At 39.7% G+C, this 14,274-nt stretch overlaps 1 protein-coding gene across 1 annotated transcript in view; it reads right to left on the minus strand.

Moving 5' to 3' along the window:
• Nucleotides 1-867: 867 nt before the first annotated feature.
• Nucleotides 868-14,274, minus strand: part of LOC136875930 (QRFP-like peptide receptor) — a 624,754-nt gene continuing 611,347 nt past the window's right edge. Inside the window, exons 4-7 of the mRNA XM_068228260.1 lie at nucleotides 10,311-10,516; nucleotides 6,891-7,011; nucleotides 1,315-1,475; nucleotides 868-1,012 (exon numbers count right to left, since the gene is read on the minus strand). Of these exons, the coding sequence (XP_068084361.1) occupies nucleotides 868-1,012; nucleotides 1,315-1,475; nucleotides 6,891-7,011; nucleotides 10,311-10,516 (633 nt within the window). The remainder of the gene's footprint in view (nucleotides 1,013-1,314; nucleotides 1,476-6,890; nucleotides 7,012-10,310; nucleotides 10,517-14,274) is intronic.

The raw sequence follows: 14,274 nt of genomic DNA on the forward strand, positions 1-14,274 counted from the left end.
GATAGGTCTTATGGCGACGATCCTGATACTTTTAGTGGAGTGCGCGAGCAGCCTTCAGGGAATAATTAGGAAAAAATGAAATATGGAAATAAGTAAGAAGAATGTTAAATTTGTATAGGCCTATCTGGAGCCGCGACTCACCTGAAGGTTTCACCTAGATTACGACACATGAGAAAACTGTCAAGCCATGTAGGCACACCCATCCCATTGAAATGCTGATGCTTCGCAATGTCTGAATTCTAGAATTAAGTTCGAACATTTTTCATTCTTGTTTATTAATTTGATACTAATGCTAAAATTTAGCGTTTTACGAAACGCATACAGACAGGGAATCCTTTGTTATTTTATTATCATTGTATTATATTTTATACAGACACAAAATTTCTTGTGATGTGTTTACTTATACAAAATAATGTATTTAATTTCACAATCTCTTCTTATTTATTTACGATGTGTATTTAAAAGAATGGTTTGTAATCAATTAAAATACCGGGAACCTATCATTTAGGGATTTTTTCGTGGGAGCACATTGAACTTTTATCCATGAGTGAGAATGAAATCCTCTGATTTAGAAGTATCTAAAGTATAAATGGGTTAAGATAGGCTCTTATTGTTTTATTAACATTACATAACTCCTTACAATGTATTTATTAGTATTCTAATATATAATTTTATTTCCCAAACCGTATTTAAAGTGCACGAATAGATGCACGAATTATGTAATATATAAGTAGAGTTACGTTTCAAGATCTGAATGTATAATTAACAATTATTTATAGAAACTGTCGTGATGGAGTACACGCGTGTTTATAACGCTGCCCTTGTGCCACTTTTGACCAAGTAAGTCCTCAGTAAACACAGATCTACTTACCTTACAGACGTTGTTCTTGTCTGCGATAATGATGGGTACCGGTCCTTGAATCCTCCACGGTAACAACACCGACACAACGCTTTGTAGAAGCTTTCACGAAAATTCTTCGACATGAAGCCGTACACCAGTGGATTGATGCAGCTGAAATAAAAGTACATTTTTAGAGCAAACACCCAGACCTGAGGGAGGGTTCAGAAAGTAACCGTTCTCCATATGGATTAATGAGCAGGGATTAAAGGGGTTACGGGTTACGTTAAGGCGGCAAAATTCGGGATGTTCGTATTTGTATACCGTGGTGATTCAACATATGTTCTTCAAAAGTGACTACATTCACGAGAGAGAGAGAGAGAAGAGCGAGTTCGCTGGTATTAAAAAATGTCAAAGAGTATTAGCATAAGAAGGTGTGTAAGCAGAATGATTTGAAAGTCACAATATTTACATACCTGTTAAAATAGGCCATGAGGTGGAAGGCAGTTCCCATATGTTTCACAGGACCTGGAGCATTGCTAGGAATAACTCCGTAAGCTTTGATGACGTTATAGATTAAGAGCGGGGCCCAGCAGAGCACAAACAGCACTACCACAGCTACGAGCATCTTTATCACCTGGGAAGCAAATAAGAGAGCGATTTCTAAAAAGTCTTTAGTTGTTAGCTAAATACTGTCGAAGGAAACCAGAACATATATTCTATTATTAAATTAGTTGGGTTCGATATTTCGTACATTTGGAAGTATCGAGACCGAGCGGATGATTTGGAAAAAGGTGGTGGTGGTGGTGGTGGTGATTATTGTTTTAAGAGGAAGTACAACTAGGCAACCATCCCCTATATACACTAATCAGAGGGAAAAATAGACGGGATCCGACACTTCGAAAAATGAAGATATCGGTCAAAGAAAGACAAGAGCCACAAAGGGCGTGAAAATGAAAGACTCCCTAGCCCTCGCAAACCTAATAGCGTCGGGGTCGGAAAAGAACAAGAGTTGACCAAGGGAGGTCGGATAGAATAGATGAAAGTGAGGAGCCTGGCACAAGTAAGTGGAAGCAATGCCAGGACTCAGCTGAGGACCTCGTGGTCGCCAACCCACGCTCCAAAGTTCAGATCCCCTGAGGCTCCTTTAAATCGCCTCTTACGACAGGCAGGGGGATACCGTGGGTGTTATTCTACTGCCCCCACCCACAGGGAGATTTGGAAAAAGGACCCGATGCTGTTTCAGTTCCTTCCGGGCTGAGTGGCTCAGACGATTGAGGCGCTGGCCTTCTGACCCTTTCTTGGCAGGTTCGATCCTGGCTCAGTCCGTTGGTATTTGAAGGTCCTCAAATATTTCAGCCTCGTGTCGGTAGCAGTACTGGCACGTAAAAGAACTCCTGCGGGACAAAATTCCGGTACCTCGGTGTCTCCTAAAATCATCAATAGTAGTAAGTGGGACGTAAAACCAATAACATTATTATTATTACTACCTTCCGTCTTCCATGACACATTTATACTTCGTTTTAGAGATGTATTATCTTTCCCACATTGAAAAATATTTTGTAACGAGAAGTTGGATAATTTTCGCCATCTCTGACAAACAAAAAAATATTCATCGATTCGTGAGGTTGTGAAGTCCCTTAATAGCCGCGCGTGAAGAGAATTTCAAGAGAAATGTGTATTTGTATCAGTCAGTTCTCCCCAGAAATGAGTATGAGGTTAATTCCTGGGGAAAAAGACGGGGATAGTAGAAGCCTCCACCTTCCTTCATGGCTGTATTGAGATGGTTTTGTATTTTGTTTCTGTATGTATGTACGTGGTAGGTTTCAAAAGCTAAGGTATAACAAATTCATTAGCTATAAAGGTTTCCACTATTTGGATTATTATCTTCAGCCCACAGTGATTCCTGTCAGATTTAAGCGGTGTGTGAGACATTAAGGTAACTTACTAAATTTAGAAAGATCCGTATTTCCCAGGTGCCAATTTAAATAAGTCGAGGAATGCAGATGTGGATATCCTGACACCTAACATGTGACAATCCAATATCTACAGTGAGTGCCAGAATGTGTAGCTTGGATGGTATAACGCTGTCCTTCTGTCTCCGTAAACCATGAAAATGTAGTTATTGGCACATAAAACAAGTATTATTATTATTATCTATGGTAAGTAGGCAACCATAATCTTAAAAAGGGGTGTGATACCAAAGTGGCATTGTGATTAGCATTTTGCTAAGGTACCCACGGTTCGATTCTCTGTCAACGAAAGAGGAAATTTTGAAACGAAATATCACATCTCTGCGGATTGGATTCTATGTAAAAGCTATGATCAAGGTACCTATAGTCGCGCAAATATTGCAAGCATGCTCTGTTGCTTTCCCTAGACACAGGCCTTTATTGCACTGTACGGGAGGCTGATTCTTACTGCAAAACGGGTACGTTATAACACCCAACTGTTTTCGAAGTAAATGTGGGAGTTTCTCATTAGCTGTGGCCCTTAATATGTTTATGATAACGGACCGTCTCAGTTATCTGCTTTGCGTTCTCGAGTGTTTTTCTCATATAAATTCTGGTGACTAACTCGATTCCTTTACTTGCAATTGGGACAGAAAAGTAATCTATTTATTCGGTTATATTTTGTTCTGTATTTGTAGATCATTGTACTCTGATACACCACTGTAATTCTTGAACGCCTGTAATGAAAGCGTTGACCATAACTCAGAAGTCATTTTTAAGTGACATAAACTGAACCAGTTCGCAACACCATATTACATCGCGCGATATTATTAATTTTAAAGCATTTTTAAATGACGGGGAACATCTAAATATTCTATGTTTAAATTAGAATTTCTCTCACAATGTCATAAGCTCTGATTTGCATTTACCTTAGACTTAGCTAAAATAAAATGTCCTAAAGAAAGAAAGAAATACATTTCTGACGGTGAAATATTTTCCAGATATTTGAATACATTCCACGGCGCGATGTATGCGACATTTCTTCTACTCTCATTTATAATTTCAGGATATAAATAAGAAGCGTATTCGGTTGGCTGATTCGGCAATGCAGAAAGTTGCAATTCTTATACTTTGAATTCAGGACAATGAGCTGTACTACGTCTTAGTGTGAGATACGTAGTCACAGAGAACTAGATGACAATCCTTACTCCGAGATTAATTTGAATTCCGATGCAAAGCTGATATTGTAATAATAGCCACATAATCCCTAGTTTTAAGTGGAATGTGAACGACAGGGTTGAGAATATTCAATTTAAAGATCCCTCATCCTTTGGTCGGAATTCGAACTGTAAATGACTTTGCAACAAATCAGAAACTGCGCTACTCGATTTCCATGCCCCTCAAATTCGAGAGAATAACCAGTCATAGCCTTCGGAACCACTTTAATTCAATGCTAATATTATTGGTTTTTGTCCCACTAATAAGTTTCGGAAACGATAAAAGTGATGGAATTTTGTTTCATTATAGTCCGTTTCCCATGCCAGTAAATTAACCGACAAGAAGCTGACGTATTTCAACACTTTCGAATACCGCCGGACAGAACTGTTACCGAACCCGTAAATACGAGCTCAGAAGACAAGTGCTCTACATTCTCAGCCCCACAGAACACCACTTTAATTTTACATGATAAATAAATAAATAAATAAATAAATAAATAAATAAATAAATAAATAAATAAATAAATAAATAAATGTTGGCCAGTTGGCGCAGTGGTCTTGGTACTCTACCCTCATCTCTGTGTCGTGGGTTCGAATCCCATCAACTTCGGTGCGATATTCATAACGTCCATTATTGCGCGGCTGGAGGGACATCCGGTCTCAAACTACTGGAAACGTCTTGAATTGTGGACCCCATAGGGACGTTGCTGTAATTGTACTGATTGGAATCTCTCACTCTATCTCCCTCATTTAAGCACTCGTAAAGGAGGAGGTAACTTTTCACTCGCTTATATGTGGTAAAATTCAAAACTGTTATTCCTCAGGAACCAAAACGCGACTTGTACAAAAGTTTGCAGTAAGTTGTGATCAGTAGCACAATATCTTAATCAGTTTTAGTATCATGATGAAATTTACGCCAAAAAATGGTTACAGAAAATGAGCTACAAATATATGACCGATTGGCATTTAGAAAGAGACATATCTTTTGAATTAGAGGAGATTATTATCCATCTTGAAGGCATTCTATGAAGGAAATAGTAATTGGAACGTGCATTCATTTTTATCCGTAATTCTATATATTCCCCCTTAAAAGCCAGCATAAAAATGAAACGTCTAAATAAATCTCCACCGCAGAAGGTCGACAAGTTCCTTAATGTTTTGCGTGAAAGCTGATCTTGCATATTCCCCAACAGAAATAGCCAAGCTATTTTACCTCTGCATCTGTATATATTGGACATAACCTAATCTGCCTTGAAACTGTAAATTTATATTTCAAATATTTTTACACTTTTGAACAATTTTAAAGAAGCATTTATTTCTGAAAAAAAAAAATACACGCTTTTAAGCTGAAAGTTGCTTTTCAGTTTATATGCGATTTCAACAAAACAGGGATGCATTATGTACCTTTTAGTCATATTCTCTACTTCCTCCTCACAATGGGTACCAATAGACTCCATTGCTCAGTTGCATTTGCCATTGATAGTGTTTCAGAGAATATTCAATTTTCTTATTTCATTTTCTACAAAACAAGAAAAAAAGTATCTAACCTGTTATTTAGTCTTGACATAGCTTCCTTTGTCGTATACCAAAAAAAAAAAATATATATATATATTAGCGAAATTAGTGCTACGATTAGATCGTATCTGTCACACTTAGGGGTTTAAAGGTATCTCATTTGGTTCAGCCTGTCAGATAGACTCTAGGGCGCAATCTCAGGCCTTGCTACAAATTCAGCCTTAATGAAACGTCTAGGATCGGTTTGGCACTGGATGTGGGTTTACGTCCAGATGCCTTTCCTGACACCACGCTATATTCACTACTGCGTGCTTCTGTGGTGGATGGTTGGGTGTTGAAGGGGAATGTATTGAGACAAGCAAAAATACCCAGTCCCGGAGGTGGTAGAACTGACTACATGAAGCTAAAATATCCGACCCAGCCGAGAATACAAACCGAAACGCAGATCCTTCAGCCAGAGAGCCAGATAGTGTCTGACTATGTATAAGCCCATGTAAATACAGCCCTTGGTTCCATGAGGCAAGTATCGTATTTATCTTTAATTGAATTGACCGCAGACACCCATTCATGAATCTACGATGATGTAATTCAAGTTAATTTTTCTCCTGCATCCATGCAGAACTGCCATGTTAACTCGTGCTTTATAGTAAAAGGTACACCGTGCTACTCCAATTTTGTGATGATAATTGTTTGATTACAGATAAAGGAAAATTTATCAATATCCCGACATATTAGCACAGTTCATGTTAGTTAATTCTTTAGGAACTAACATGTACCCGCAGCTTCACCTGCGTTTATTAATTCAACCGTAAGGTTTTTAAAATCATTTATTTAATAGCAAAACAATTACATTATTTTTAATTATATTGTTACTTTCAATGCTTGAGATACCGGGTTAGTGGATGGTACAAATAATATTAAAACAATATATAAAAAACATACTGTATAAAAACCCAAACTCATGTTCCCTTATAGAGCTTCGAAATGAACTATATTAAATGTCCTTCCATTCGGAGCTGAGATGTATAGCTTTTTATTTTACCTGGGATTCGTTGCCTTAACCGTTACGCTATCAGCGCTTCTAGTTGTATAGGTAAAATAGTTCCTTATTAAAAAGTGCCGCGGCCATATTTGAATGGCAAAAGCCAAAGATTCCTGCGCGCGCAAGGGAAGTATTTCAGCTTGAAAAGAAATATATTTACGTTGAATTTTCAAGAAATGCAAGATTTTTCCTGTACTATTGAGACGATTTAGAAGATTTTGGTACAAACCGCACCTTTTAATTTCCTCTGGTTTAATATCTTGAGTTTTCTGAAATATACACGTTAGCGTTTTACTGTATAGAGATAATCTGTAATGCTCACTCACCTGCTTGACAGTGCTGTTCTCCTCCTCTGCCTTGAGCGTGTTCACTTTATTGAGAGACTCTCGGAGGCAAGTGGATCGTTTGCTGTACCTCATTGGATATCCATCAGGCCCTGAATTCAGGCTAAAAAAGAAAAACAGGAAAATAGCAAATTATATCTCAGCCACTTGTATTTAATATTTTGGCAATGCAGACCTACAGTTAAACAGTTTACATGAAACCCACTGGTACGTCCTTTCCCTCCAAAACTAGCACAAATAGGCTATACTACATCATTTAACAGTGTGCTTATCACGATAGAGAAGAAAAAAATTGGAACATCTCAAGTGGTGTTTGCAAGTATTAGTCCGAAAGAGAACAGGATAGTCATACGTGGTAAACAGGAGGTGGTGATGGTGGCTTGTTTTAAGAGAAAGCACAGCTAGGCAGTCATCCTCTAACACTGATCAGAGGGAATGCGTAAGATGCCCGACACTTCAAAGAATGAAGGTAGCAGCAAAAGGGAGGGAAAGGTCCCTTTTCTAATCGGAAAAGTACAATGTTTTTGATATTGATATTATGACATCGAAGTCACTGTAGTTCACACGCGCAAAATTAGCTACTAATGGAATGAACATCCAACAAGAGAACAACGAAAAATGTACCGGTGGGTGGGGTGAAAACTATCTGCCTTTGAATAGGAAGAGAACAAGAGTTGACCCAGGGAGTTCGACACGAACAGTGAAAGCGAGGAGCCTAACAAAAGTAAATGGAAGCAATGTCAGACCCAGCTAAGGGAACCATGGTCTCCCACTAATTATTCCGATTTGAGAACCCCTGTTCAATCTTTTAGTCACCTAATACGAGAGGCAAGGGATACCATGGATGTATACGACTGGTCCCACCCACAGTGGGACATAACTTAGTAACTGTATTCAATCTGAAGCAGAACAAGAGAATTACATGTGGAACACGTCACTACAACATCTGGAATGTTATGAAATTTGGAATGCAGTTTTGAAATAAAACACGGTGTGGCAAGTTAAACAGTACAAATGATAACTAGAGAAAACTACAAAGAATTCCTATTGGTCTGAAACATAACAAGGGGCTCGAGATGGATCTTGTTTCGTCCATCAGGAACTGTCTGAAATAGAAGTGTGTGGTAAGCGGTATTTGCCCTGGTATTCATAAGAGCCACTACTCCGTCTGAAACAACACTGGAGTGGCAAATAGAACAAGTCATCTGATATCCGTCAGAACCAGTGCTCCGTCAGAAACAAAAATAGAATTAAAGTAGGACACTTCACCTGATATCCAACAGAATCAGTGCTCCGTCGTAAACAACAATAGAATGAGAAGTAGGACATTTCACCTGATGTCCATCAGAATCAGGGCTCCGTCCGAAACAGCAGAATGACAAGTAGTTCACTTCACCTGATATCCAGCTGAATCAGTGATTCGGCGGAAACAACAATGGAATGACAAGTAGGTCACTTCACCTGATATCCATCCGAATCAGTGCTTCGTCAGAAAACAACAATATAATGACAAGTATCCACCAGAACCAGTGCTCTGCCGGAAACAATTCACATGATATCCATCAAAATCAGTGCTCCGTTGGGAAAAACATGGCATCTGATATCCATCAGAGCCAATACTCCATCTAAAACAACGATAAAGTGACAACTAATGTGCGTCATCTGACATCCATCACTGCTAACCTGTTCTACTTGGAATTTGGGAAAGCACAATGTTATTGAAATCGTTAGAAAGAGAATGCAATGCCAAGTTCACATCTACAATGTTATATTAGCTACTAATGGGAAATGTTGTCTTCGGGAGAACGACAGATAACGTACCTGTGGGAGAGGCGAAAAAATCTGCCCTTGAGTAGGAAGGTGATCTGCAGGAGATTGGAATAGACTACAGGGGGGGGGGGGGGACGTAATCATCAACAGATTTCATGAAATTATAGAAACAGTTTCTTAACTTCCACCGTGAGTAGCGAATGAAGAACAACTCATTGCTCTGATAGCAAACATTTACTCAAACAGAATCACAAATGAACACTTGCGGTGAGGTAAACCTTTGAAGACGACCAGATGTGTAGCCATTCTTGAAGAACACATAATGAATCACTAAACCTACACGCATATGATGAAACTGAAGGCTAGTTGGTTCATCAACACATTAGCCGTCGTGGGTAGCCTGTAGAGACGTAGTAGGGAAATGAGGAGTGGCGTAGTTTCACGTTGCTTTGCTCATCGAGCCAGCAGGTGCTGTTACATATCAATCCGCCAAGCTCACTGAATTGTGTACACTAACTGACTTTATGAGACGCATTTATAACAGGGACTGGCTGCATACAGAGTGGCATTACTAGCATCGCTCACATCTGTCAGGATGAGTCTCAGACAGAGAAATGAAAGTAACATGGTTTACAACGCCGAAGTGAAACCTTTATTTTGCAGGGTGCGAAAAAACTTTGTTTCGTGAATTAAAGGAGTGTTTCTAGATGCAAATATAAGTATTGTGATCATAGTAACTATATGTCATCGGTGATCAGTTTCGGCTGCCTATCTGCCAGACGGTCGCGCGTTAATTCTGGTTTCGCTGAGCTGCCGTCCGTACGTACTTTCTTCAGTCTTCCTTGTGTTGTTGTTGCGCGGATCATTGGTATGTCCGATAAACGGTGCGAATTTCCAAAGAATACGCGAATTATTATTGCGTCGATGTGAACTGTGCCGCCAAGTTGGAGGGAGACATTTCGAACATCTGTCCTGAGGTACTGTAGGTTTGTCCCTTTTCAATGCTTGCGGCTAAAATGTAAACAAAAAGCAAGCAGTGGGTCACATTTACGCTCGAGCACCTGGAGGTTGGCAGGCGATCTTAAATCTTTAAGTATGCGTGGCACTGAAACTAATCATCGTAGACCTGTGGTTCCTAAGTTCTCAATACTTGTATTTGTACCCTCTAACACTCCTTTAATTTAGAAAACAAAGATTTTCCGCATCCAATACACTGTAAGGCATGAAATCCTTAAGTCCTTCAGCCCCTGTGAATTAGAGCTTGTACATTCTATTTGCAACGAGTTCTACGGCTACGTTTAGTTCCATACCTTTTACCATTAAATAATTCAAACGCAGTGTATCTATAACTCTACCCGTTTCCCCTCTGCTTTTCTTACCCTCTATTCTTAAGTCCATTATTCTGCTGGGTAACCTATACATATCCATTAATATCTCATGCTCCTAGCACCGAAGTCGATTATATCAACGGTTTCATCCATCGAGTTCATTTCAAACTCTTTCCCTCATTCCGAGTACCTCCCACTGTTCCAACCTGTTCGTACCGCCAGTCATACTCGCTGCCTTCATATCAGCTTTTTCAATTTACGAGTAAGACACACTGTAAGCAATGAGGTACTAAAAGTAACTCACGCCTGTCCACTTGTCATGTCATATCGACGTTGCATGACACGCCACACTTCCCAGCAGATGGCGCTGTATGCCATCACCATGATACCCGTGGGTACCACAAGGATGAGAAGCAGCATGTAGAGCTCGTGGAACCGCCACAGAGGAAGGTTTTCAGAGTCTGCAACGCACCAGTACGCCTTGACACGTTCTCCTACCTCCAAATGGACCTGGAACAAGATGTAAACCATCAGTGGTAGTAATTTAATTATGAAAGTTACTTTCAAATTCATTCAACTGTGTTATGAAAGTAATAGTAGATATGATTTCCTACTCATTCAAATACGACTGGAATTTTGTTGCTGAGTATGACCCTACCTTGTTTCATATGAAACAGCACATCGTAATCTTTGCAGCAAAGTGCGAACACCTACTGTACGGTTAGCGAAAAAGTAAACATTATGTATTCACGGAATTATTATATGAATATGGTACTCATCACTGAAGCCTGCAGGCAGATTCCACCACATATGTTGCAGCAAGCAAAATGTCTCTCCTCCCCAGTGCTCAGATCTGCGGCAACGAAGGATGTGGTCATTTTAAACATTTACTTCATTAATCGAATGGCCATACACATTGCACCTCTGTCGGTAATAGCTTACTTTATTGCAAATAGTTCTTTTAAGAGCTAGTCAAAAACAAACATAGCAGAGCACCAGCAATTTGAGAACTGATTTTGATTTAGATTTGTCTTCTACAATGTGTCTCACACGAGCATTAACAACGAAATAAGAATATCTGTCCTACACCGGACTCGAACCTGTGACGTATTGTGCAACATAGTTAAGATATCTTGAGAACTTTCTCCAAAACTAGTCTTTTCATCGCAGTTGAAAGAAAAAACTACCAAACGATGTCTGTGCATAGGCAACACTGCACCGAGGAGTCGATCACATCAAACAAGAAAGGAGCAGAGTGAGCGGAAGCAGTACTGTGGGGGGGGGGGGGGGATAGTAGGAGAGGTTTACCGTGGTAGATACCAAAAATAAAAAAAGAACACCACGTTACAAAAAATTTAGATGACCAAGTGTATTGGAAACAGCCACTTTAACGAGAATACAGTACACACTAACATTTTTGGAGAAAATAGATCCTCAAATATACCCTGGACATATTAGGAAAGTATCAAAGGGATAATTAAGCTAAACCTACAGAATAAAATTATCCAATATATATACAAGAGATTAAAAAGGAACTGCCATGCAAGGTCCGTGCTTTAACAGTTTTTCCAAAGTTATACAGATAATCATCTCAGATGATATATTTCTTATGTAGAGTTTCAAAACCTTTGAAAGAACAACTCTTTTTTTTGGTCAATAAAATTGGTGAAAAACGTTTATCACAATATACACCTTGTTAACCAAGAAGATATATTCCGAGCAAAAATCCCAGGCATTGATTACAAAGACAAAATAGCTCGGGTCCCCGTTTTAGAGGAAACGTTTTCGAAAGGGGACTAACCCACAGATAAGTTTGGACAAAATTACAAAAATCGTTACATAGAACACTGTGTCAGCGTGAATCTCGACCATATAATGGAACTAGATCACAAAACCAGTTTTCTCAATTATTATTATTATTATTATTATTTTGAAAAGAGAGGTGTCACACACACAATCACCTGAAAGGATAATTATTAATATTATTATCTGATCAAATTTGGAGGGAACAAGTACACTTTTACCATGAAGATCAAGAAATATTTGGCCACACACACACACACACACACACACAAAAAACGAATACGCCTCCAGGGCGCCCTAATATAAAAAGCATATACACCTAATAAAAGAGAAAAGGGTAGGGTAAAAAGGAGGATCAGTACAATAAGGATAAGTGAGGATGAAAAGAAAGGAAACTCCGACTACGTAATGCTGGAGAATGTTTGATCTGCCAATAGATTTTTTTCAGAATCGTCTAAGGTTGTGAAAGTTCTGTTTGACGATGTTTAGGCTCAGTCCACATCACCAAGTGTTCAGCACGAAAAATCAATTAATCAGTTTTGAAGGTGGCAAGTAGTTAGACTCTAAACCAAGGCCTTGAAAGTTTTCATAGCATGCCATCACTCAAAATGCCGGAACAGGCCGAGTATTAAAGTTTCCAAAACAAGTTTAGTAAATGATATGTTTAGCTCACCAAAGTCCTTTCAGAATAACTCCATCAGCTGGTAGGGAAGAAAATGGCGCAGCACACGGCAAGCCGTGCGAGGTCCGTAGTCCCTCCACACACACACACACACACGCACACACACACACACACACACTATTTACAGAAGATGATGCCAGTCTGCCGAAGACGGGCCAAGCAGTCCAATATATACACGCCCGGAAGCGAAGACCAGTTCATTCGAGAAAGATCATGTGACGTGGCAGATGACGTAGTAGGTGCGAGGCAGACAGAAAGACAGCAGCCAGTGTGTCGAGAAATGTCGGAGGGTAACGACAGGTGAGCAAAGTAAGGTAATTCCGATGATAGGAAGAAGTATTGATAACAAGAGCAGACAATAATAATAGCATTATAGTCTTGTAGAAACATAAAATTGTAGAGTATGTGGAGATGTACATGCGACGAAGTTTGCAGAAACTCGTAGAACGTCGATGGAGAGGTTATGGCAGTAGCACGTTACAAACCTCCAACTAACGAGCACCGGTTTGCGCCTGTAACTTTTACCACGCTCGGCTGTCACGAGTTGTCATTCACCGCTGTTCTGGCTATACTACTTATACCCATTCAGCCACCATATTCTCTGTACATGACGTTTCTGTGGTACAGAATTTTAACGATTCTTTACCATCATTCGGTATTTTATCATTAATCCTGATTTGGTTGACACGGATATAAAAAGCGTACTAAGACCAGACATTGTAGTGATTAGTCAAGGTCTTTTTAGGTTAGGCTATAATCTGCGGGTTGCATAAAACTGAGTGAATAGGGGCAGCTGTACCACCCGGTATATGTGGTGGTGTCGCGACATTTCTTGAATACTTGGTACAGTTGTAATATGCAGTTACATGTCCATTTATGCTGCTATCTTTTGCAGATGCTGAAACTCTTCTTCGTCTTCTTCTTCTTATTATTATTATTCTTCTGTTTACCCTCCAGGCTCGATTTTCCCTCGGACTCAGCGTGGGATCCCACATCTATCGCTTCAAGGGCAGTGCCCTGGAGCTTCAGACTGTGGGTCAGGGAATACAACTGGTGAGTATGACCAGTATCTCACACAGGTGGGCTCATCTGCTATGGAAGAGATAGACAAGGAAGAGGAAAGGAAGCGGCCGCGGCCTTAAGCTAGGTACCATCTCGGCATTTTCCTGGAGAAGTGGAAAACCACGGAAAACCACTTCCAGGATGGCTGAGGTGGGAATCGAACCCACCTCTACTCAGTTGACCTCCCGAGGCTGATTGAACCCCGTTCCAGCCCTCGTACCACTTTTCAAATTTCGTGGCAGAGCCGAGAATCGAACCCGGGCCTCCGGATGTGGCAGCTAATCACACTAACAACTACACCACAGAGGCGGACTGGAGTTCTTGTAATAATACAAAATATTTCGATTGCAATATTGTGAATCTTTCAATGTAATAGTATATACGATTACAATGAAAGTATGTCTATTTCAGTGGTAGGCTTCTATTAAATGATCCACTATGGGTTTTGTGACAAGTTTTCATCAGTGAAGATGTAGTTACTAAATGCGAACGTGAGTACTGAACTAAACTGCATACACCTAAGGTCATATTTTCTTTGGAGTTGTTGATGCTTAATTAATATAGGTTTTTCTCCTTATTTTGTTCTTTAACTTTACCACTCCTACTAAAATCCTGTATTTCCCGCCTGAGTACACCTGAAGGGGCTAGAAACTGATTGTTATCATTCGTGCATTTCTTTAGCTATCAAGAAATGAAACGTGAAGTTGAGGACAGGAACGTA

This window comes from Anabrus simplex, chromosome 6, assembly GCF_040414725.1.
Source record: "Anabrus simplex isolate iqAnaSimp1 chromosome 6, ASM4041472v1, whole genome shotgun sequence".
NCBI lineage: Eukaryota > Metazoa > Arthropoda > Insecta > Orthoptera > Tettigoniidae > Anabrus > Anabrus simplex.